The sequence below is a fragment of the Physeter macrocephalus genome, chromosome 13 (assembly GCF_002837175.3).
Source record: "Physeter macrocephalus isolate SW-GA chromosome 13, ASM283717v5, whole genome shotgun sequence".
In the NCBI taxonomy this organism is placed as follows: domain Eukaryota; kingdom Metazoa; phylum Chordata; class Mammalia; order Artiodactyla; family Physeteridae; genus Physeter; species Physeter macrocephalus.
Window position 1 is genome coordinate 950499 of NC_041226.1, and position 25971 is coordinate 976469.

Sequence of the window (25971 nt, forward strand, 5' to 3'; positions counted from 1 at the left end):
AGCCTGTGCTCCGCAGCGGGAGAGGCCACAACAGGGAGAGGCCCGCGTACCGGAAAAAAAAAAAAAAATCCAACTTCTCACTTGTTTGGTTAATGTGAAAAATCAGAAGGTCCGGGCCACTCTAGGTGTCCTTCCTGGGGCTGAGTGCCACCTGTTCCTGTTGGAAGCACGTCAGTTTCCCTGTCCACCTAAGCTGGTCTCTCTAACTCCGTGAGGACAGCTGATGTGGAAGCGAGTTCACATGAAATGCAACATGCATCCAATTCTTGGATCACGATGGAAAATACATCGCTGGGGCCTGAGGCACTGAACTGAGCCAGAGACCTTACATTCGCTTCTAGCTCAGAAATCCAACCTGATACGAGAAGATAAATCCTGACCTAGCGCTCACTACACGTGTAACCTTGGTCAGTTTGGTTCCCTGATCTGTAAATGGGGGTTCACCGCCCCCCACACACAAGGACCGCAGGATGATCCCTCTTGCCGGGCTTGCTCCACGCTGGGCGCTGCTCCGGTGCTGACACGAGAGGCGCTGCTTTAATTCACAGACGCTCACGCAGGTCTCATGACAACGGAGCAGCTGTAGGTCCCGCCATCACCTCACTTTACAGAGGACGAGGCGGAGGCCCAGAGAAGCTGGGTGAGGCAGTCCCCCTCCGAAGCCGGACTCTTCAACTTCCTGGACACCAAGTCAATAATCCTAAAGGTCTTTTCAACAAGGTACAGAAAATTCTGATTCATTCATTTGCAAATTAACTAGAGGAAGAAACTGAAAGCACCAAATAGGTCAAGGGTTAGATAATGCTGTGTCATCTTCTAATTTGCATTTTTTTTCCTTAATGGTTCTCAAGCTGGAAGATGTCTTACCATCAACAGCATCGTCCATAGGGTGTCATACAGCACATTCACAGATAATTCACTCAAATGTATCCCCCAAGGTTTGGAAACAAATGTGCCAGCAGAAGCACAGGGCAAGGCAGAGGCTTGGTCAAATATGCAAAGGTAAGTAGAACAAGTGGTTATCTCCCTTTAAACAGTAACCAAAGGGGCAGGCCCTGCCCAGGGGAACAGCAGGGCCATGACTAACTGATCCAGTTCAGGGCCAGGGAGGCTTACGCTCCAGACTAGCCGCCCAGTGGAAAAACAACATGAGTTATGTACGCAATTCTCAGTTTTCTAGTAGCCACATTAAGAAAGCAAAAAGAAATCGGTGAACTTAGTTTTACCAACATATTTTACTTAACTGAATATACCCAAATATTGTCATTTCAACATATAATTGGCACTAAAAATTATTGAGATATTTTACATTCTTTTCTTTTTTCCTTAGTAAGTCTTTGAAATCCAGCGGGGATTTTACACCTGTGTCAGTTTGACCAGCATTGTTTCAAGTGCTCCAGCCACGTGGGGCCTGCAGTGGCCACACGGGCCGGGCAGCTCTGGGCCCAGGGACACCTGCTAACAAAGCAGCGACCAGCATCCGTTCTGCCAACAGTTACAACCAAAAATCACAGTGCAAATCTCTCAAAAGCCACTTTAAAAAAAGTGTTCAGGGAACTGGTGGCGCAGTGGTTAAGAATCCGCCTGCCAACGCAGGGGACACGGGTTCGAGCCCTGGTCCGGGAAGATCCCACATGCCGCGGAGCAACCAAGCCCGTGCGCCACAACCACTGAGCCCGCGCGCCTAGAGCCTGTGCTCCGCAACAAGAGAAGCCAGAGCAATGAGAAGCCCGCGCACCGCAATGAAGAGTAGCCCCTGCTCGCCGCAACTAGAGAAAGCCCGCGCGCAGCAACAAAGACCCGACGCAGCCAAAAATTTTTAAAAATTTTTAAATAAATAAAAAGAAACTCTGGTATTTCCTGAGCATTTCAACCCATACCTGGTACGTGGTAAGCACTTTGTACACCTTTTCATTTAATTCTCAGAATAATCATCTTCATGTATTACCCATGTTTTATAAATGCGAGAGCTGATTCGCGCAGAGCTGAGAACTTGCCAAAGCTCGTGTAACTCGGAAGAAACAGAGCGGGACCTGAACCCATGTTTGTCGGTCTCCCAGGGCCAGGTCTTGACCACTACACCCTCAGGTGCCCCCAACGAACCTGCCAGAGAATCCGCATGTTTCATTACCACGAAAGTAATACGTGTTCATTGCTGAAAATTTAGAAAATATGACCAAGGAAAAAGACAAACCTCACAAAACTCCACCTCCAGGAGATAATCATTTATTGGCACCTGTGTTTTTTCTCAGCATTTTCCCTGAAAAATCAGATCACTGCACAAATTGGTTCACACTCTGCAACTTTCCAGCCAGTGTAGCAGAAGTTTGTTAAGACACACGGTGCTTAGTTTTACTCGAGAAGAAAATGTAAGAAGACCCGTCGTCGTGCGCCCAAAGGGAGGTGGACTGTTATAAAGACTGTACGAGCTTTCCCCTTGTCCTCCTACCAGCCCTTTCTGAGCCGTGTGTTACATTTACTTCCAATGCCACTTATTTCCCAAGGGAGGTGGAAGCTTCTCAAAGGCCAAAGCGCCCCGCGTGCTCACCAGGTTGAGATCCTTTCCCCCACTTTCCTTGAACAGGCACAGGTGATAACCGAGCAGACAGATGTGCTCCCCACGTCCCAAATCATGTCGCTTAGATAGGAAAGGTGCCAGGGTGACTTTACCCTTCTCTTCCTCATGTGAGAGTGAGGCCCCAAAATGTAAAATGGGCTTTCCCTTGAGAACGTCCTTTCCAGCCGAAAGCTTCCCTGCGTCCCTAGGCACGGCTCTCATGCCACGAGGACACCGCACCCTTGGTCCCAAGTGGACGCTCGGCCCAAGGACGCGACCTCCTCACTCTGCGTAAGAAGACGCACCAAGAAGACAGAAAAGCATCTCCAACTTGACGCCGTCGGCAACTACAGACCACAGCATTTGCTGTATCGTGTGTAACCTTAGGCCAAGGATATTTGTTGTATCGTGTTTAACCTTAGGTAAAGATCTGCCCCAAAGAGACCAAAAAACACGTTACCAAAATCAGTACCATAACCAACGAGGGGAAGAAAAGAAAGCAAGAGCAATCTCTTGCAAAGCACTCATCAGCAGGAAAAGGACAAACAGCCCAATAGAAAAACAGGCAAGGGACAAGGACAGGTGATAAACAGTAGGGACAACCCATGGAACCAGCAACATTTTGGAAGTTGCGCAACTTGAGCGTTAACCACGGAAACGCCAATCAAACCATGACCCACCGTCCAGGGGTTAAGACTCCGTGCTCCCAGGGCAGGGGGCACGGGTTCAACGCCTGGTCGGGGAACTAGGATCCCACATGCCACACGGCACGGCCAAAAAAAAAAAAAAAAAAAAAAGCCAAACACGACCCACCATTTTACCCTCGACAGATGGTCAAAAACTAAACAGTGTGATGATACCAAGAGTTGAAGAAAATGTGGGGAAATGAAAGCCAGTACAATTGGAGAATGTGTAAAATGACATAACCACTTTGGACATCATGAATATATGCATCATGCAACTTACATGTAACATTTAAATGAAACTTTAAAGCACACAAAACTTGTTTATAGCTGTCAGGAATATGTACTAACAGTACAAAAGTAGGGACAGAAAGGATACTCATCAAATTCGTGGTAAGATTGCCTTTAAGGAAGGAGAAATGCTATCAGGGCTTAGAGGGAACGTTGATTATATTTACAGTGTTTTCTTTCAAAGAAATAAAGGAAAGATTGGTGAGTAAAGAACAAAATGTTGGGCCTTTGTCAGTTTAAGGTGGTGGGTGAGTGGATGTTGCATTATTCTCCACACTTTTCTGTTTTTAAAAGTTTTTCAGGGGCTTCCCTGGTGGCGCAGTGGTTGCGCGTCCGCCTGCCGACGCAGGGGAACCGGGTTCGCGCCCCGGTCTGGGAGGATCCCACATGCCGCGGAGCGGCTGGGCCCGTGAGCCATGGCCGCTGGGCCTGCGCGTCCGGAGCCTGTGCTCCGCAACGGGAGAGGCCACGGCGGTGAGAGGCCCGCGTACCGCAAAAAAAAAAAAAAAAAAAAAAAAGTTTTTCACAACTTACGAAAAAATAAGGCAGCAGGGTAGAGTGGTGATGAGAGAGAACTACTACCCCTCCAAGAACACGTATTCCCACATCACATCAATATTTCAGAGCAGAGAAAGAAAAACAGAACACTTCTCAGCATATCCTGTAAAGCAACCCAACTGATAGGAAGGACGTCTCGAGAAAGGGCCACTCACACCTCGGAAACAGATGCCTTCGTCGCTCAGTCCGTTTTCAGAGAACTACTCCCAACGGTGTGCGGTGGGGTTTTTCCATCGTTTCCTCTGGGCTTAGAGATAACACAGATGTGTCACATACACACATGCCACAGTGGGTCTGCCCTTGGAAAGAGTAACTGGCCAGGTAGGCAGAGATAGAGACAGAGATCTCTCCCCAGCTCTCTGGACCTAAGGCATCCTTCTAGGTCAGGACGCATGGACGGGCTACCTCGCTCTTGAAAGCCGTATAATACATCACATAAATATCCCGAGGTGTTCATTCTTCTTTTGAAAGACATTAAGGTTGTTTTTAGTTTTCTGTTACTCTAACCAACGCTGTGACAAACAGCCTTGAGTGGATACTTTGGTGAAAACGGGGACTAGCCCTCTGGGGTGGGACCCTAGGGATGATTATAGCGCATCCTGGGTTAAAGGAAACGGGGTGCAGTGGTCGACCCATGCCCCTCAAAAGATATGCTGCACTCCTTACCTGGTCCCTGTGGTTGGGACCTTATCTGGAAATAGGGCCTTTGCGAACTAATCGAGTGGAGACGTGGTCACGGTGAGTGGAGTGGGCCCTAGATCCAGTGACTGGTGCCCTTACGATGGACAGAGAGGGAGGCTCAGGCACGGGGACACAGGGGACACAGGGGGAGAAGCCACGTGGTGACAGAGGGACTCAGCCACACGCCAAGGGCAGCACCACCTGGAGACGGGAGAGGTGTCCTCAAAGGGAGCGCAGCCCTGCCTGCACCTTGACCTCCAGAATTACGAGAAAACAAATCAGCTGCGGAAAGTCTCCGAGCCTACGGTCATTTGTCAAGGCAAACGCAGGAAATCACCGCTAATGCCCCAAATCCACCCAGAGTGGATAATCGCTCACCCTGCTGCTTTCTCAGTCTTTGATTTTTCCAATTTGATGGGGAAAAAAGGCTTAGACCTTCATACTCTTTTTTTTTTTTTTGCCTTTGTATATATTTTTGTGTGTGACTCAGCAATTCATAACATTTGACCATTTTTAACACAGGGTTTCTTACGTCTTCCTTGATTTGCAGCAGTTCTTTGTGTATAAGCCCTTTCTAAAGCATGTTTTTACTTCTATAAATGTTCTCCCAGCCTGCCATTTGCTATCTGCTTCTGTTCGCTGTGTCTGCCTCACAGAGTGTTTTAATAGAATGTAGATTTGTGAGATGCCATTTCATGCTTAGGAAAGACCTTACAGCTTTCAAGAATATAAAAACCCTTCTTCAGGACAAAAACGTCCCACACAGGGGGTCACTTTCACCACAACCCTGAATGAAAACCTCTATCGTTTTCAAAGCCTCTTGCACAATGCTTCTGACAGGATGTCCCTGGACGGGAATCCTTCAGTCAAAAGATTTAGGGCTTCCCTGGTGGCGCAGTGGTTAAGAATTCTCCTGCCAATGCAGGGGACACGGGTTCAAGCCCTGGTCTGGGAAGATCCCACATGCCGCGGAGCAACTAAGCCCGTGCGCCACAACTACTGAGCCTGCGCTCTAGAGCCCACGAGCCACAACTACTGAGCCCATGTGCCACAACTACTGAAGCCCATGTGCCACAACTACTGAAGCCCCCACTTGCCGCAACTAGAGAAAGCCCACGCGCAGCAACAAAGACCCAAAGTAGCCAAAAATAAATAAATAAAATAAATTTTTAAAAAATTAAATAAAATCAAAAATAAAAAGATTTAGAATGTTTATTCCACATTTAATTTGCTCTTATTTTTAGATAGCTTATGTTGAGGAGCAGACTGATTTATCCAGCAGTCGTTTATGAACATTTTAAGGCGGGACAATATCCACAGCTTAAGGGATATCAGATTTTTCAATCCCACCTCTTCACTAAACATATCCAGAAGGAACCTAAAGGCCAGATAAGCACAGTTTCACAGCAGGAAATAGTTTGGAACTAAACAAAAAACTAACCTGGGCATCACAGAAACCTGGACCCACTCCACGGACCTGCTGTGTAGTCCTGGGTGGGTCACCTGACCTCCATGGACCTCTGAATGTTGGAGAAGTGAACACAGAGCTATTTAAGCAACAAACCAAAACACAGGGATGTCGAAGGCTTCCCAGGGCTGGACTTCGATTAAAAGCTCCCAGGACCCCCGGGGAGTAACCTGGAGGTTTGGCTTCGTTGCTCCCTCGTGAAAAGAAGTCACAAGCCAACAGCTGAAAGCATCACCGCTGGATTTTAGCAAAGACTCCGATTCCTCCCTGGAGCGAGAGGGGGAGAGAACAGAGGCAGTGACCACACTGCGGCTTTGTCATTCCAAGGCGGGGGCCACACGGGTCCCTACTCTGCAGTTTATTTGAAGACCCTCTGCTCAGTGAAGGCCTGGCAGGGACCTGTGGAGCGCCTACGGAACACCGACCACGGGGACGTGGACGTGACTTCCTACAGGCAGCCCTCTAGATGCCCCGACCTGCAAACAGCGGACAAGAATTCTTACACAAGACTTAGAAAGCACAAGATATAAAGGATAAGAGACTGGTAAACTTGACTGCATTGAAATTTTTTTTAAAGTATGTTCATAAAAAGACAGTGTAAACCAAGCAAGAGAGCTTGGAAACTGTGATTAAATATCAAAATAAAGGATTTTGTACCTAAAGTTTTTAAATAATTGCTACAACTCAGTAAAGAAAAGTTAAAGTATTTTGTTTAAATGGGCAAAGAGTACAACAGGTACTTCACCAGAAGCCCAAGGAAGAGGGGAAAGCGGGAGCAGCTCAAATATCCAACCTCTCGAGTGATCAGGAAGTGGAACTCAGGACCTGCACACGTAGAGACTGGCCAGTATTTCTGATGAGAAAATAAGGTGGTGTGCTTAAAAGACCGTGTGTGTGTGTGTGCGCGCGCACGTGTTTGATGGTACACCTGCCATACAGGACAAGGAGGTCAATGCTTAATCGCACACCCTAGCCACTCACATGAATGTAAGGAAAACGTGCCTCCTTTACGATCGGGCTGGATGGCTGGGCGGCCCCCGGCGCGGAGGAGGGGCTGACTGTACTGGAACTACTGAAGCCCGCGTGCCGAGAGCCCGTGCTCCGCAACAAGAGAAGCCACCGCGGTGAGAAGCCCGCGCGCCGCAACGAAGACCCAACACAGCCAAACATAAATAAATAAAATTTATTTTAAAAAATATATCTATATATCAGAGTACAAACGGAAAAGCGTGGTGGGTATGTGGCCCTGAATTCTACAAAGAGCAGCAGTTGGACCTCAGCCACAGCTGCTGAGAATCGCTCCATTTGGGGGCAGAAAAGAGTCAGGGTTGTAAGGCAGTGACAATGTGGGTTTCATACTTTCCTGTACTTTTTCCCTAACAACTGGCTTTATGCATAATTATTGCATGGAATTCAACCCATATAAATGACTGTCACTAGTAACACCTTCCCACAGCCAAACCAAGTATTCCAAGGGTCAGTTTAGGAAAGAACAAGAGGACAGGAGGATGACTTGGAAGAAACACAGCCTCCTGCCCCTCAGGTGCAGGGGGGCCCCGGCTGCTGAGACCAGCTGTGCCCACAGGGGACACGGGAAACTCCCCCTCCCCCCCAACCCCCCCCCTGCCAAAACCCCAGCCCAGAAGGACCTTCTGGAGGAACCTTCTCCTGCCTCTCACCTCACCCCCCAGCCTGCCCAAGCTTCCCCAGCCTCAGGGAGACGGGCAGCTCGACAATGTCTCGCCTTTGGGATTTTCCTGTTCCAACCCCAAAGGCTCGGGAGAGGCCACCAAGGCTCAGGGTCCAGTCAACTCAGAACCCCTGCTCTGCCCCGTCTCCCCAGCTCCTCAGCCACGGGTCCGGCCCCAGAGCCACACTGGCACGTGGGGGCCGCTCAGAGCGGGGGCCTCTCCAGGAGGGGACAAGCCCTCACACCACCAGCAGCTCACGTGATGAGAGGCAGTGGCTCAGCTGAAGCAACGCAAGGAAGTGTCGAAGGGCCCGACACTCCCCGTAACACACGGATTAACAGCAGGAAGGGACGCCGTAACGGGTTCCAGGTGTGAAAGCACCTCCTCCAGGAAGGCCTCCGTCTCGGCCTGGCTGAGTCACCGCCCCTCGCAGGCTCCCCGCCCGATCGCAACACACACCGTGGGTCAGGGGAAGCTCGGCCAGGAACGACAGGAGCTCGGTCCCTCGCACAAATGTGCGGCTAGTGCGTGCTGGTGACCAGGCTTCTGAGTGACAGGCAGGCCACTCTGCCCTGGGCGGCCGGGTCTGACACAGCACAACCCAGCTCCTAAAAGGTGACCATCACCAACTTGAAAGAAGCCTTCTGACTGTTTCCCCAGTTGTTCAAACAGATACGCTGGGCAACAAGCCTTTGAATATTGACTTTCAGATGAAAATAAACACCGCGGTGGCTCAGAGTAAGCAGATCTGAGCCCTGGATGCCTGTGGCACCAGGAGCAGCAGGGGCCCGAGAGCCGGGGGGAGACAAACGCCAGCCCGGGGCCCCCAAGGCTCCCGCAGCGGGACGCTGGGCGCCCGGACTTTCACCAGCACGGAGTTATGCCCCAGGGGTTCCTGGCTGTTCTGTAATATTAAATTCCCAGATTCCCTCATATGCCTCACAATACACCTCTGAGAAAGGCAGGACCCCATGATGTGCTGTATGGTACCTAAGGCTCTTGGTCTACAATGATCACCCACCACCAATAGCAAAAAGGGAAAACGCTCTGGGGAAAATAACGAGAGGCTAATATTACAATTGCAAAAGTGTTTACTATTTCCCAAGCGTTAAATATGCATGCCATGGCTACTTTCAAATGGACTTACCATGTTTTTAACTGAGCAATAAGATTGAAAATTATTTCCTTCGTTGGTATCCATATACTCCACCTAACAGATTTCATGAAATAAATATGTTTATATTAGACACATACTTATTTTGACTTTGAGTATTAATTCAGCAACCTACAACTTCTAAGGCATAAGGGATAGTTAAGTTTCTGTCTACATAAAGAAAGGTTTAGATACCTATAGATATCTAGATTTCTATCTAGATTTCTATTATATACAGTCAACGTTATGTCAACTCTCCAGTTTTTGTTATAATGTCGTCACCCCCATCTTTCCAAAAGAGTCCTGCAGTGCTCTTTTAAACAGAGATCTGAGCTTCTATTTTTTTAATTTTAGGGGGAAGTGGGGTCACTCATTTAGTTTCACAGTAATTTTGGAACCAAACTAAAAATGTCAATGTTGGGACAGTGACACGTTTCTTGTTACAAATTTGGATAATGAAATGCCTGTTTTCATTAATCAATTTAATAAGCATCTTAAAGATCAATGTACCCAATACTGGTGAGCCTGAAATCCACTGTCTTAGTGAGCTGCTCTTATAAGCTGCTCCTTATGGCCGGGAATTCACAAGGCCAGCAACAAGCCACCAAGGGCCAGAAAGGGGCCTACACCTCGTGGTTCCATTTTTTAATGAACCTGCCCTTAGAAATGTAACTCAAAATACAGAAGAATGATACACAGAGATAATCAACCAAGCTTCATTTGTAAAAGCAAAATACTGGAAGCAGCAGTAAGATCGCTGTTTTCTTTCCATTGACTGAATCCCACCTGCGCAGGGGCCTCGCAGAGAAAGCGCACAAGACAGGCATGTACAGACGAGCTCACTTCGGGCCATGGCATGGGATGCCCCGATGTCCAGATCTGGCTCTTCTGTTGTGCAACTCTTACAGTGACATCATCAAGATGGTGGGATAGGAAGCCCCAGAGACAAAATCGTAGCAACAACCTCGGCCCAGAAAGCCTTTGTGAGAACTCCAGAAGCCAGTTAGGAAGTCGCAGGACCAGGCGGGCGCAAAGCCAAGAACAAGCGCGTGGAAGTGGGTGTCATCTACGAGACCCCTCCCCTAAGCCTTCACGCTCAGGACCAGAAGGAAAAGCCCAACCTACAGCTTCTCCTCGGGTGGATACTGCACACCCACATGCCTGCTTTCGTGGGCTGCGAGGGGCTGGTTTCAGTCTACCTGACTCTCAGCGCTGACGGGGATGGCACACCTTGGATGCCTGGGGGGCGCTGAGAACAAAGGGGGCTCAGGGACAGCGCATTGAGGCGCCAGAGACCCTGCAGTGCCGCAAATGGACACCAGGGGGAGCAAGAGAGGACGAGGCAAACTGCTAACAGGGGAATCACAGAGAGATACATCCCCAGCAAAGGGCAGAAAGGCCCCCAGAGCCTCTAGCCAGGCTGACTGGTGAAAGTCTTTCCCTATCCGAAGCCAGTCCTCAATATTGGGGAAAGAAAACGACTCCAACATATTGGAGCAGGGTCAGCAGACTATAACCCAGGCCAACTCAGTCCATGGCCCACAGCCAAGAATGGCTTTCACATTTTTGAAGGACTGTAAAATATGCAAGATGCTGTATTCAGCCTCAAGGCCTAAAACATTTACTAGCTGGCCTTTTATTTTTAAAAAATTTGCCGACCCGTATATTAAACTTTATTAGCACACAAACTTTAAGGGGCCAACAAAATACCATGTACAGTGCCTTACTTTGTCTTCTTAATCTTCAAACTATAAAGATTATTTCAATGTGTTAAATTGTTTTATTTCTAAACGTTAATGTTCAACTGTGAAAACACGTTATTTAGCTAATAATTGAACAGTGTACAAATGAATGATTTCCTAACCTATAGAAAATACACGACTAGGTAAATCAGTATATAAGGACATGGAAAAAAACAATCATAATGTATTATTAAGTAAAAAAATCAAGTCATAAAACATTATATCATGATAGGATTCCTATTATGAAAATGTTAAGTCTGTAATATATGATTACAAGAGTTGTAGAACTCTGGATAAATAAACTCCAAACTCTTCACAACACTCACCCCCAGGGGTTGGGAGGTGAAGGAAAAAGGGATTTCACTTTCTACTTCATATACATCTTTTTTAAAAATAAATTTATTTATTTAATTTTGGCTGCGTTGTGGTGCATGGGCTTCTCACTGCGGTGGCTTCTCTTATTGCGGAGCACGGGCTCTAGGTGTGCAGGCTTCAGTAGTTGTGGCTCGCGGGCTCTAGAGCGCAGGCTCAGTAGCTGTGGCTCGCGGGCTTAGTTGCTCCGCGGCATGTGGGATCTTCCCAGACCAGGGCTCGAACCCGTGTCCCCTGCATTGGCAGGTGGATTCTTAACCACTGCGCCACCAGGGAAGTCCCCCTCATATACAACTTTATGCTTCTTTTTTTTCCCCCCAACAAGTGTGAATCACTTCTGAAATTTTTAGGACAAACAAAAAACGTTTGAAGAAATGTCATTCCTATTTTAAATATAAACATTATGTGCCAGTTTATAAAACTAAGGATAATAAAGACCCTATGGGGACGTGAAATCAGTGGAGAACTTCACTCCCACCCTAAAAACAAGGAAAAGCCAGATAAATTACAAAATCATAACTTTTCTTGGACCTAGCTGAGATCACAGAACAACCCAATAACCTGAAATCCAAGGAAAGACCGGCCTCTCCAAGGAGAGACTGGAGGCTTGGTCCCCTGGGGCAGAGCTCAGAGGAAGACTCTGCAGGCACCACTAAAGCAGGTGAGAAGTCAACCCAAAGCCCAACAAACTGCTGAGTGTGAGCTGTCGGGAGGGCCTAGGCCACCGGGAGGTACAGATAGAGCACAGCTCACACCCACTCCTCTCGCGGGGCAGGCCTGGAGGGGAGGCGGCCACAGCTGCGGGCAGGCACCAAGCCCAGCAGCCCGATTCCCAGACAGCAGTCAAGCCACTGTGTGGGGGGGAGCAAACTCTAAAGGCCCCCTGCCATGGGGGGTGGGGGCAGCAGAAGGGAAACCCTCACCAGGTCACAAAGAATCCCACGCCGTCAGAACAGGGGTCCTCAACCCGGTTATGTGACAACGGCACGAGACATTTCTGGCTGTCAGAACTGCAGGAGGGGACTTCCCTGGTGGGACAGTGGCTAAGACTCCACGCTCCCAATGCAGGGGTCCCGGGTTCGATCCCTGGTCAGGGAACTAGATCCCACACGCCACAACTAAGCCCATGCGCTGCAACTAGAGAAGGCTGTGCACTAAAATGAAGACCCGGCACAGCCAAAATAAATTAAAAAACAAAAAAAACTGGAGGGGGTACTTCTGTCATCTGGTGGACAGAGGTCAGGGATGGGGCTCAACATCCTGCAATGCACAGGGCGGCCCCTGCCACAAAGAACAATCCAGCCCAAATGCCAACAGTGCCATGGCCAAGAAACTCTGCTGAGGAAGGGGCAGAAAACTCTGTGTAAGACTCACCAAAAACACAAGGTAGGATTTGGCTGTCACAGGGAGGAGATGAGATGCGGGACCACTGAGAAAGCTCCACCCACAGTCAACGTGCACAGAGCTGGCCTAAGACCAAAGGTGACCTAACAAACGACAGCACTCCACCTCTGGGGGAGGAGCAAGGGCATGAAGAGAGAGAGAGACACCCCCCCCCTACGGGGCTGGGGCAAAAGAAAACTAAAAGCTGAGAGCAGGACAGGAGCACTGAGGAAACCTCTCCAGCTACCCAGCCTCCCCAAACACACGAGATGATGCTCGAGGAATGTGAAGCGGGTGATGCACTGAAGGTGACCACGAACAGTACAACTGCAGCTGAGTCCTGACCAGGTGGACTCAATCCCCACACCCACAGTTTAGCAGGAAAAGGCATGCCCACGAGCAGGCGTAAACACTGCTTAGCCCAGGCTCTGCTACTCTATACCCTGAATGACAGCATTCAGTGAAAACTTACGAGGGACACAAAAAAGCGAGGGAAACCACCTCTTGTCAAGAGACAAAGCAGTCAACAGAATTAGACTCAGAGATAATCCACACGTTAGAACTAGCAGAGAACTAAAATAACTATGGCTCAGCATGTTAAATACTCTAGTGGCAAAGTGAACAGATAGGCACTTTCAGCAGAGAGACGGAAACTATTACGAGCCCCTGCCTCCTGGTGTGCGTGCCCTTGTGTGGGTCCCACCCGCACTGCATAGGCCTGACCTGTGTAAAATGGCAGCATGTGACTTTGGAGGCCAGCTTTCAGCATGTGCTCTCTGACATCACTCGTCTGGGGGCAGCCAGCTACCATGTCACGAGGACATTCAGGTAGACCCACGGAGAGGTCCACGTGGGGAGGAACCACAGCTTCCTATCAATCAACTTGGCAGCCATGTCAATGATCCATCCTGAAAATGAACCCCCCAGTCGCACCAGGTCCCAGACAATAGCCAATATCTACCCTGGCCAATACCTTAACTGAAACATCAAGAGACCCAAAGCCAGAGCCACTCAGCCAAGGCACTCCCAAGATTATATATGTTTATTATTGTTTTAAATTACTGTTTGGGGTAATCTGTTATATAGCAATAGGTAATTAATACGGTCTCATTAGTAGACTCTACAGAGATGAAGAACTACTCAATGAAATGAAAGATGGGTCAGTAGAAATTACCCAAACAAAAACACAAAGAGAAAAAAAGCTGGGAGAAAAAGAACCAAAACAAAACAGAACAGAGAATCCAAAAGCTCTGGAACATCATGAACTACTCTAATATACATGTAATTGAAATCGCAGAAGAGAGAATGGGTACCAATAAAAAACTTGAAGAGATACTGGCCAAGGCATTTCCAAAACGAACATAAAACCACAGATCCAGGAGAAATTGGGGCTTACACAAAAAATGAAGAGTGCTGGAAGAGTGAAAATGCAGGTAAATATAAAATTTAATTTTAATCGCTCTAAATGTTAGTTGACTGTATGAAGAAAAAGCAGCAGCTGTATTCACTGCTACAGGATGTGTAAAAGGAAAATCTATGACAACAACACAAAAGAGGGAGGAGCTGGGAGTATGCTGTAAGGTTCTTACACGACACATGAAGGTAGACCATGACTAGTTAAAAAGGAATTTCATAAATCCTATGGTAATCACCAAAAAAAAAAATTTTAAGAGGTATAAATAATGAACAATCATGGAAATAAAATGAAATGCTAAAACATATTCAATCTAAAAGCCAGCCAGAAATAAGGGTGAGGAGAAGAACAAAAAAAAAAATGGAAAACAACAAGCAACACAGTAGATTTTAATCCACCATATCAATAATTACATTAAATTTAATGGACCAAAACATGCTAATTAAGAGTCTTGGGACTTCCCTGGCAGTCCAGTGGTTAAGACTCTGCTCTCCCACTGTAAGGGGCGCAGGTTCCATCCCTGGTCAGGGAACTAAGATCCCACATGCTGTGTGGCCAAACAAAAATTTTTCAAAAAATAAATAAAGACAGAGTCTGTAGGATAAAAGCTCAAGGCCCAACTATATGCCTAGTTTGAACTAATTGAGAAATGAATCCATAATTATGGACGTCAACACTTTTCTCTCAATGTTGGATAGAATAAGTAGACAGAAAATCCGTTAGGATAGAAAAGACCCTGGACCGCCCTGGTGGTGCAGTGGTTAAGAATCCGCCTGCCAGTGCAGGGGACACAGGTTCGAGCCCTGGTGTGGGAAGATCCCACATACCACGGAGCAACTAAGCCCGTGCGCCACAACTACTGAACCTGCACTCTAGGGCCTGTGAGCCACAACTACTGAGACCACGTGCCACAACTACTGAAGCCCGCACGCCTACAGCCCATGCTCCACAACAAGAGAAGCCACCACAATGAGAAGCCCACGCACCCCAAGAAAGAGTAGCCCCCGCTCGCCACAACTAGAGAAAGCCCGCGCGCAGCAATGAAGACCCAACCCAGCCAAAAAAAAAAAAACAAAGACCCGAATAACACTATCAACCAACATGACCTAGTTGATATTTACAGTTCACTCCTCTCAACAACAGCAGAATACACGTTTTTCTCAACTGCACACGGAATATTCACCAAAATAGACTATATCTTGGGTTATAAAATATGCCTCAACAAATTAAAAGAATTGAAATCACATAAAGTATGTTTTGGGACTATAATGGACTTAAACTAGAAACCAATAACAAAGATATATGGAAAATCCCCCCAAATTTAAATAAATGAAACAGCACACTTTTAACGATATTACTATCTGCTAGCAGCGAGCAATTAGAAGTTGAAAATTGTCGAAGGTACCTTTTACAATAGCACCTAATTCATGACCTATTTATGTATGAATCTAACAAGGCACGTGCAAGCTCTGGTGATTCCACCTTACACCACATTATGGAATAGGCAGAACTCTAGGGACAGAACCAGAGCAGTGGCTGCGGGCCTGGGGGTGGGGAGGGGAGGCTGATGGCAAAGCAGAAGGAGGGGACTTTGTGGGGTGACAGGCATGCTCTAAAGCTGGCGTGGGGGGGGTGACCTGACTTCACGCATTTCTCAGAACACAAAGGACTGGACACTAAAACTGCCAGAGTTTACTGTATGTAAATTATAGCGTGATTTTACAAATTAAAACACACACACACACGAACAGGAAAAATGAAATTCGAGTTTCAGTGTGCACTCCTGTGCACTCTCAGCGCTGGTCGCCCCACGTGCTCCCGCCCTACTTGAACACAACCCTCCCACTCGGACCACGACCCACCCAAAGGAGGACCAAGACCAAAAGCCCAACGAGCTTGCATTCTTTAAGAAAATGTACAAATTTAAACTGTAGTATTTCTCATGAACACTGCATGCTGTAATTACTGACAGTCTCCAAGTCCTTAGCAAAATGACTAGCATGGACTTCCCTGGTGGCACAGTGGTCAAGAATCCGCCTGCCAGGGCTTCCCTGGTGGCGCAGTGGTCGAGAGTCCGCCTGCCGATGCAGGGGACGCGGGTTCGCGCCCCGGTCCGGGAGGATCCCACGTGCCGCGGAGCGGCTGGGCCCGTGAGCCACGGCCGCTGAGCCTGCGCGTCCGGAGCCTGTGCTCCGCAGCGGGAGAGGCCACAACAGTGAGAGGCCCGCGTACCGCAAAAAAAAAAAAAAAAAAAAAAAAAAAAGAATCTGCCTGTCAATGCAGGAGACACGCGCACAGCAACAAAGACCAAACACGGCCAAAAAAAAAAGACTAGCATTTTCTAAATTTTACAGGTAAGGTTTAGATGCAAACTCTCACATCTACATGGATAAATATCATTTTTACTTCTCGATCTCAGCTGCTGTCCTGCTTGTGTAAGGTAAGTCCACTTAAAGCTCATACATAATTCCATGACCATTCCCAGGGCTCCTACCAGCTACCTTGATCTCAGGTCTGAAATTCCAGAGGTAAGATGAAGCCTCTGTACCACAGCTAGTGAGCCTTAATGCTCTGTAACAGCCAATGCATTAGATGGGCTTTTCAGAATAAACTTATTTTTCCAGCACAGTAGATTCTCTTGCCAGGCAAGATTTGATTTCAAAGTTGCACTAAGTTCTAGAAATTCAGGTTCCATTCTTGCACGCTCCCACATTTCAGCAGAGTGTTAGGAAACCTTCTGACCCAGGCTCCCGCCCGCTGGGGGCTGGGTAGAAGACAAACTGACCACAAAGTACTACGCTCACATTTCTGGGGCTGTGACCCTCGGGACTCAGTAAGTCCCACAACTGGATGGTTTGTGGTGGAAGCACTGTTTGTATTAATTCACATGCTCTGCCTCCTGACTTTGGACAATTCACTAAAGTAATGATCATTTTCTTTTTATTAAAAAAAAGTCTCCAAGTAGCCTGGATTAATTTTTCTACAATGAGAATTTTTCCTTTTATAATTGGGAAAAAGGGAGCCATAAAGAATTGCTAAGAAGGGGTGGCTAGCAGGAAGTCTCTGGGCATTAAGACGGGGAGGTGCCATGAGGCTGGCGGAGAGTGGATGCAGCCGTGGCCTTGGCCCTTCAGTTTCAAGGTCATTTTTAGATGGAAGGTTCTCTCAGGTTAGATATCACATGATAAACATAACAGTTTTTTTTTAAGTCCAAAAATTATACTTCTATCTGATAGAGACAGAAAGGCAAGAAAGGTTGTAAAGTCCTAAATAAAAACCGTGATGCAAAATTCTATTTACAGTATGATGTTAAGTATGTTAGAGAAAGAGAGAAAATAAACAGAAGAAATGGAAAGAAATACAAATACAGGAAAGTACTAAAACATTTTTGGAATAATGGACCTGAGTAGGATTCTCCCAAACTTTCTTTATTCTTTAAAATAAATTTTTAACATCCCCAGATTGTTAGAAACCTGATATAACTTAACAAACACATGGTATCACATCAGGCAGGTTTTGATTGGGGGGATTCATTTTCTCATTTGTTTGGAAAACATAAGGTGAAATTAAGATGCCTTAGTTGAGGGTTTCCCTGGTGGCGCAGTGGTTGAGAATCCGCCTGCCAATGCAGGAGACACGGGTTCGATCCCTGGTCCGGGAAGATCCCACATTCCGCAGAGCAACTAAGCCCATGCGCCACAACTACTGAGCCTGCGCTCTAGAGCCCGCGAGCCACAACTACTGAACCCGTGAGCCACAACTACTGAAGCCCGCGCGCCTAGAGCCCGTGCTCCGCAACAAGAGAAGCCGCCGCAACGAGAAGCCCGCGCACCACAAGGAAGAGGAGCCCCCTCTCGCCGCAACTAGAGAAAAGCCCGCGAGCAGCAACCAAGACACAAGGCAGCCAAAAATAAAATAAATTAATTAAAAAAAAAAAAGAAAGTAGGCTCAAGTCACTTAGTGAAGACAGACGCCAAGTCAGGCACCGTTAAAAGTCTGAACGAGTGTTCTGTGAAACATGTGGTCACATGTTCACATGTCAGGTCACATCATACGCGTCATTTTAAACTTTCATTTCCGTCGCGTAAATATTATATATCAAACTGACCCCAAAAAGGAATTTATTGATGTTCTCATTGGAGGCAACGGAGCCTGGCCTTGTATTAGGGTCACCTGATGTGGCCACAACGACCCAGGCATGGGTGTCCCGCCCTCGCCGGACCAGGACGAGGGGTCGGGTCAGGAAGCCGGAGAAAGGCCCTCAGCTGCTCAGTGCAGGGTGGGCGGCTCGAGGTCTGTTCTGGACCCCTCGGTCCCCTGTCCCCTCGCCCCTGCAGGGCGTCTCTGCTGGCACCACAATCAGCACGACCTACATCGCCCTCCTCCAGCAGGGTCGCAGAAGAGAAGACACTTCCCTTAAAATCAAGCTAACCACGTGAAGACCCTCCTCTGCGGGGACCGTGCTGCCGGGAGGACCCCTGGGCGCTCAGGGCCACGTCAGGAAGGCTAAGCAGTAACGCCAGGGCCCCTCAGAGCCCTCGGTGTCACGAGATCCGGGTGGAAAGACCAGGAGGAGATGGGGAGCTTTGCTGTGTGAACTGGAGGAGCGTCGGGCCCTAGGTCTCCGGACCAGGAAACACGCTCAGGCCCCGGGTGTGCTCCCAAATTCTCAGCTCAACCATCATCACAGAGCAGACGAAACATCAGCACTGACTGGACAGACAGTGAGGGGCTCCGGAGCGAAGCCTGCGTCAGCCCTGGGCAGTAAGTGTCACATTTCAGAAGCCGGGGTGACGCCGGGGTCTTAGTGGGGCGGGAGCTGTTCGTGGGCCCGGGTGGGCTGGACCCTGCGAGGGCACCGAGCTGCTCTCCTGGCCCCGAGGCCCCCTCCTGCTCGGCCTGGAGCATCCTCGACGGTGGGAACAGGGCCCCCAGGGTGCCCGCTTTTGCCGAGTGACGTTGTTGGAAAAACTAAATGCAAATGCCACAAGAAAGGAAAGGGTTTCTTTTGGGTGATTTCTTTAAGCTTTTACACAATTGCATATGAGAACAAGAACGTAATCTCTCATTCAGTTAGAATAAAAACAAAATAACAGTGTTAGCTGTCCAGAAAGTGTATTTTTGCTCAACATTCTAACACCCCTGAAAGGTAACACTCTCCCAGGGGTTTGACGAGAGCCCATGTACCAGACGGTTAAAGACAGTGTTTCCTCTCACGTGAACGGCATCCTGACCTGCAGGCACACGATGCCCAGCCCCGGCGGGCAGGTGTCCCCACTCACCTGGACGTGCAGGGCGCCCTCTACCGCCTCCCGGATGTCGGAACAACTGCTGATGAGTGACAGCTGCTCCTTGGCGCCCAGCGAGCCTTTCAGGGAGCCCGAGTGTTCCAGCAACTTCATCTCTTTTCTGGAAAGCAGTGCAGAGTGAGCCGTGAGTATTCGGAAACAATTCAAAATCAAACAGAGGTCTGCGTTACTCATCAGCAGGGAAGTGCAAATCAAAACCACGGGACACCCATTAGGATGGCGACGGTGAACAGAAGAGAGAAGAAACCAAGCGCTGGGCTGGCGGGGATGTGGGGAAACAACCCCGTGCACTGCTGGCTGGAATGTAAAAGCTGCAGCCAGGGGGCAAATGTTGGGTGGTTTCTCACAAAGTTAAAAATCGGACTATCATGAACCGGCGACTCCACTTTTGGGTGTATACCCCCGAAAGCTAAAAGCTGGGACTCAAACACATATTTGTACCCCCGTGTCCATACCAGCATCGTTCAGTGGCCTAAAGAGGGAAACAACCCAATGTCCACAGACGGATGAATGGATACAGGACCACACAATGGAATGTTATTCAGCCTCAAGAGGGAAGGAAATCCTGACACAGGCTACACTGAAACGCAGCAGGACACTATGGTCCCTGCCCCCCCATGTCCTCAGCCTGCCTTTTGTCTGTGGAAGAACTTTAGCCAAAGAATAAGTTGAATCAGAGAAGTGAGAAAATGCAGAAACAAAGGAAAACAGTCAAAGGAGACCAAAAAATAATAGTTTAGTCATCAAGCATAGTCAAGGACCTTTAGTTCCCCCTTAAGGGATAGAGATAATACTCTGAGCCGTATCCTGTGAGCTGTCTTGTAGATACTGAAACCCTCACCAGGTGGGAGAAGTTAACTCCACGATGACCAGACTGGAGCCACGACAGAAGCTGCCACAATTCCGAGAACTGGCCTCAAAGAGATGGAAACCGAATGTGGAACTGAAGGTTAACTGTACCTAAAACAATCAAGATGACGTTGGTCAGACCACAGATGACCAGTTTCATGGTGACTGTCCGAGCTGCCTGTGCTGTTTCTGCCGGTAAAACAAAAGCTGTCTGTAAAACCTCTTGGCCCCTGGCTGTCAGCGGGGGGAGTCGGCCTTTGGACAGGCGTCCGTCTCCCACCCCACCCCCAACCCCGGCTGCCGGCCTGCAAAATAAAGCAAAGCTTCCTTTCCACCAGCCTGGCCTCTTTATTGGTTTTTGAGTGGCGAGCAGCCGGACCCCACTTTCGGTTACAACACCGTGGATGAACCTCGAGGACATTATGCTCAGTGCAACAAGCCAGCCACAAAACGACAAGTACTGTATGATTCCACTTGTGTGAGGTCCCTAGAATAACCAGCTTCACAGAGACAGGGAGAGAGTGGGGGCTGCCGGGGGCTGGAGTAGGTTGCTGTCTAATGGGGACAGAGTCTCAGTTTTGCAAGATGACCATGACAAGAGTGATGGAGACACATGGTTGTACAACACTGTGAAGGTGCTTAATATCACTGAGCTGGACCTCAAAATTATTACGATAATAAATCTTATGTTATATGTATTTTACAATTAAACTTTTTTTTTTTTAATTTTTAAAGGGTGAAACAAGGCCCATGGTGGGTAAAACCAGAAACCAGTGGTTGTTCAGCCTCAGTGGGCCCCTGGGGAGAAGGGGGCACAAGGAGGCGCCTCGCAACGTGGACCAGGGCCGCATGGCTGTAACTCACGACACGCTAAATACACAAGGTAAGCACACGCACAAACATGCACAGGCTTTCCAGAACATTCTCTGGATTTCTCTGCCAGTGACTCAGCCACTTTCACATGGTTTCAGGCCGCAGGTTTTATCTTTAAGCCGTCGGAGTCCTTTGGAGGGAACAAGTCGGGTTGGCGCTCCTGGGCGCAGGGTGTCAGCCAGGGGTCGGGGAGGCCCTGGGATGGGGCGATGGCTTGAGCGTGGCCAGTTACCTGGAGGGTCTGGGTCTCGGGTCACTGGACCGGGCGCTGCGGGAACAGGAGGCCACGGGAAGGCCGGGCATCATGTGAGTGAGGCCTGGACAGGAGGAATGGCCCTGGGCCGGTGTCTGCAGGGCATCCCTGAGCCGAGGTAAGCCACGGGCAGCCCTGCTCGTCCTGCCCTGCCTTGTCCTGTCCTGTCCTGCCCTATCCTGCCTTGTCCTGTCCTGCCCTGTCCTGCCCTGCCTTGTCCTGCCCTGTCCTGCCCTGTCCTGCCTTGTCCTGTCCTGTCCTGTCCTGCCTTGTCCTGTCCTGTCCTGTCCTGCCCTATCCTGCCTTGTCCTGTCCTGTCCTGTCCTGTCCTGTCCTGCCCTGTCCTGCCCTGCCTTGTCCTGCCCTGTCCTGCCCTGTCCTGCCTTGTCCTGTCCTGTCCTGCCCTGTCCTGTCCTGTCCTGTCCTGCCTTGTCCTGTCCTGCCCTGTCCTGCCCTGTCCTTCCTGTCCTGTCCTGCCCTGCCTTGTCCTGCCCTGTCCTGCCTTGTCCTGTCCTGTCCTGTCCTGTCCTGCCTTGTCCTGTCCTGTCCTGTCCTGCCCTGTCCTGCCTTGTCCTGTCCTGCCCTGCCTTGTCCTGCCCTGTCCTGCCCTGTCCTGCCTTGTCCTGTCCTGTCCTGTCCTGCCCTATCCTGCCTTGTCCTGTCCTGTCCTGTCCTGTCCTGTCCTGCCCTGTCCTGCCTTGTCCTGTTCTGCCCTGTCCTGTCCTGCCCTGTCCCGGGGAGGCCGGTGCTCCTGAGGCACCAGGGCCCACGTGGGTCAGCCAGCTCCCTTGTTCTGTTTTTTTTCTTAAAGCTGTGCGCTTTGTATTTTGCTTTAGCTACAAATTGAGGAAGAGAAACTTTCTTGCTACTGTTATTGTGAAAAAACGGAAAGACGTGCTGAAATACAGTTTTCTTTATTATTTTACCAAAAAGAAGCTTCAGGCAAAGAGAACAAGTCCACGACGCACCAGGTGGACTCAGCCTCTCCTGCTTCTGGGACGGCTTCGCGAAGAAGCCCTCGCAGGCCATCACCATGCCGGGGACTCGGGCTTCAATTTTTTCAGAGGAGACAGAATCTGTGAGAGTTTTGTCATATAAATGATTTGGAAGAGCTGTGGTATATCAGCTAAAACAAACGAACCGAAAAAGCTAGTTCCACTGGTTCCAATATTCTTCACTGAGTGTTCTGGAAGAACTTCTGCCTCGAGCTTTGCAGGGGACGAACATAAATACCTGGAAAAGGTACGACTCTCAGCTGGCTTCTCAGCTTCATACTCACTACTCGGAGGCCAAGAACGCGGCTCCACTAGAGCGCCCGCTGAGAGGCTGCAGTGCCCCAGCCTGACCTCTAGAGGTCAGCCCAGCACCAGGGCTCAAGGCTCCGCACTTCAGCAAAGTTAGGAGAAAAGGAGATGTTAACAATGATCAGTATAGGGTACAAAATGGGTGACCTTTTTGTATATTTCTGTTTTTGAGATTTTATTTAAAACAGACATTTATTAATTTTAAAAGATAAGAACTTATCAAGGAAATAAAACACAAATATTTCCCAAACAGCAGGTTGTGTTCCCAGGTCAGATCCTAAGCCCACGTGTAGGGACAGGGGACAGGAGACTGTGGGTTTGGGTTATAAACTCTAGCAATAGTTGTCTTTATGCATGCATTTCCTTAATAAAATTGTTTAAAATATAACAACCTAGGCATTGAGCTGTTTCAGAGGATTCCTGGTGTCCTGACCTCCCTATGCTCTGCACCCCACCTGTAGCCCCGTCCTCGCTGCCTGCTTCCTGTCTGAGGCCAACTCCACAAGGAGCCTCACTGTCAGCCTGGTATGAAGTCCCAAGGGGATCTGGGGTAGGTTTTTCTACTTCCCCCCTCTTCCCCGAGGTCTGAGGCACTGAGGCAGCTGGAGATGGAGAGGAAGCGCGGGGGAGGGCAGAGCCAGGCAGGACCAAGCTCATGAACGCAAGTCTACTTGGCCTCCGCCAACAAAAGTCCTAAATCACAGAGCCACAGGGCAGAGGCCAGCTGGGAAACGAGAGGCCAGGCCAGACGCGCCCCAGGGCCCGGGGATGGTCAACTGCATCAAGCTGATGCTCCATGAAGGCCCCAGTTACGTCGGGACAACGTCCCGCAGTGTCCTCCGCTCCCGCGGTGGGATGTTGGGCGGGCACTTTCTTTTCATTCATTCATCTCATTTTTATCATTTTCAGTGTCTTTGAAGTGGGAAAATACCAAACTTCTTATTAAAAATAGGAGCCCCAGACTTCTTCTGTTTGACCGCACAGGGCCTTTAAAATCTGGAACCCCTTCCACCAAAGCTGGTCCCCCATCCGCCAAGGCCTGCACCTCCCGCACTCCATTCTCTCCCCACCCTTTACTCACACGGGTTACAGGCCCAGCCCCCTGGACGCCTCCATCTGAAAACCTCTCAGGAAGCAGATGAAGTTCAGTACGTGGTAGGAAGAAAAGTCCCTCCATCTGTGCCACAGAGGCCTGAGGATCTGCCTGCTGGGACGCAGGGCCCCGCTGTCGCCCCTCTCAGGCACTCAGAGGTCTCCTCCCTTGGGCGGGAGACACCCCGGGGAGCAGAGGGCCCGCTTCGGCCTCAGTCGGTCAATTCCACCAACGTTTTCACTGGAGTATCAGGCCGAAGCCCGGTTAACAAAAGCGTCCCCTGCTTTCCCATGTGTCGTTGCAGGAAACCTCACAGGGAGAAAGGACCAGGATTCAGGTTCTGAGTCCACACGCTGACTTAAGTCCGTGTGAGCCTTCCCGGCCTTCCCCTCCCTGGGAACACGTGTGTCCTCCCACCGGGGCCCCGCAGGATGGGGAGGTCGGCGTGAGTCCCCCAAACCCAGCAGCAGTCACTCCTAACCCTGCCACGCAGAGATAGCCAAAGTACTCCGATTTCTCCCCAGTTTTAAAGGTACAATTAGCACATGTAACTTTTACAGATCAGAGAAAGCAAAAGCCATTTCTGGTTGGGAAGAGGGGTAAATAACCAACATGAAGCAGTTATTTGAACTGTCCTAGTGACAGCCAAGGGCCAGCAAGACCCGTGAACACACAGACAACGTCAGGATCGACAACCCGCTGAACTGACGGCCCACTGGTGTCAACTTCTGGCGCTGGCACTCAGGTCGCTTCTGAACTTCGCAGCCCAGGCAGGTCTGGTCAGCTGCTGGTCTGCACCGATCTGGTTAAACCCCTGCAGACAGGCTCCTGCCCACTGACTTACGTCTTCTTTACTGGCCTTCAATACACTTGAAAAAATGTTCCCATGAGTGTCCTGTGCGTGTTTCTTACAGCTCCAGCCACTAGATGGTATACCTTTTTCGGTAACTGTAGCCGACGCAGATGGGAGCCATCTGTGGCCATTCTGTGATCTATTACCCTCAGTTATTCCGGCCAAAGCTATGTGGACAGCGGGAAGTTAGTTTCAATCCGGGACAGACCGGTGCAGAGGATCCAGATCAAAACTGGGTTCAGGACATCGAAGCAGGGCTTCCCTGGTGGCGCAGTGGTTGAGAATCCGCCTGCCGATGCAGGGGACACGGGTTCGAGCCCCGGTCCGGGAAGATCCCACATGCCGCGGAGCAACTGGGTCCGTGAGCCACAACTACTGAGCCTGCGCGTCTGGAGCCTGTGCTCCGCTATGAGAGGCCGCGAGAGTGAGAAACCCGCGCACTGATGAAGAGTGGCCCCCGCTCGCCGCAACTAGAGAAAGCCCTCGCACAGAAACGAAGACCCAACACAGCAAAAATAAATAAATTAATAAACTCCTACCCACAACATCTTCTTTAAAAAAAAAAAAAAAAAAAAAAGATATTGAAGCAAGTGCAGAGGCCTGGGTAGCAAGTTAAAAACGAGTCAGGGACGCAGTCACTGGGCCAGGGGTCTCAGTTAGGAGACGGGGCCCAGGGCAGCTGCCTAGCTTCAGAGCTCACCTCTGCAGTCCTATTAAACCCATATCCACGTAGAAAGCAGATTCATTTCTACTGGACTCAAATTCAGAATGACCATCGCCACATGGTAGAGGTGGCAGTAAAGAGACTGAGAAGGGTTCACCCAAAGACAGCGATTTCAGACGGGGCTCCAGCCAGACAGGCAGCTGGTCCTCCGCCCTGCCTGGGGTGGTCATTCAGTCATGATGGCCCGGGCCAGGGCCCCTGGTCCCATGAGGCTAGAACAGCCCCGTCACCACGTGGAAAGGAGACTGGACCCAAGTCCTGAGGAACCCCAATGTCTGGGTCCACATTACAACTTTGTTTACTTGATTTTTGTTTGTCTTCTTAACATACATCCATCCTCTCAAATTCCTGAGCCCTAATACATGCCAAGCATCGAGCATACAATGGAGACCAAAAGCTAAGCGGCGAAGCATCTGCTAATGGGTTTTCCAAGGTCAAAAGCTCCCTTTCTATTATGGGATTTAAATATGTGGAGGTTTAAGTGACTCACTTTGCCACCTTGTTAGAAAAAGATTAGTCATGGATGACAGCATTCTTATTTTTTTTTAAATTTACTAAGTACTCTTGGCATGATATGAGTTGTGATAATTTCTTTTATCTTCTAATGTTTTAATACTTCAAAAATCAACTTGACCCAGTTCAAGTTCATTTCTGCAAGTTTAGAATCGAGATGTACCATTTCCACCCACTTAAGATTTGTGTTTAATAGGTCTAAAACTC

At 49.2% G+C, this 25971-nt stretch overlaps 1 protein-coding gene across 1 annotated transcript in view; it reads right to left on the reverse strand.

Annotated features, from left to right (window-relative positions):
- CRYL1 (crystallin lambda 1) overlaps positions 1-25971 on the reverse strand; it is an 87199-nt gene that overhangs the window by 42314 nt on the left and 18914 nt on the right. The window contains exon 3 of the mRNA XM_024125837.2: positions 19276-19402. Within this exon, the coding sequence (XP_023981605.1) occupies positions 19276-19402 (127 nt within the window). The remainder of the gene's footprint in view (positions 1-19275; positions 19403-25971) is intronic.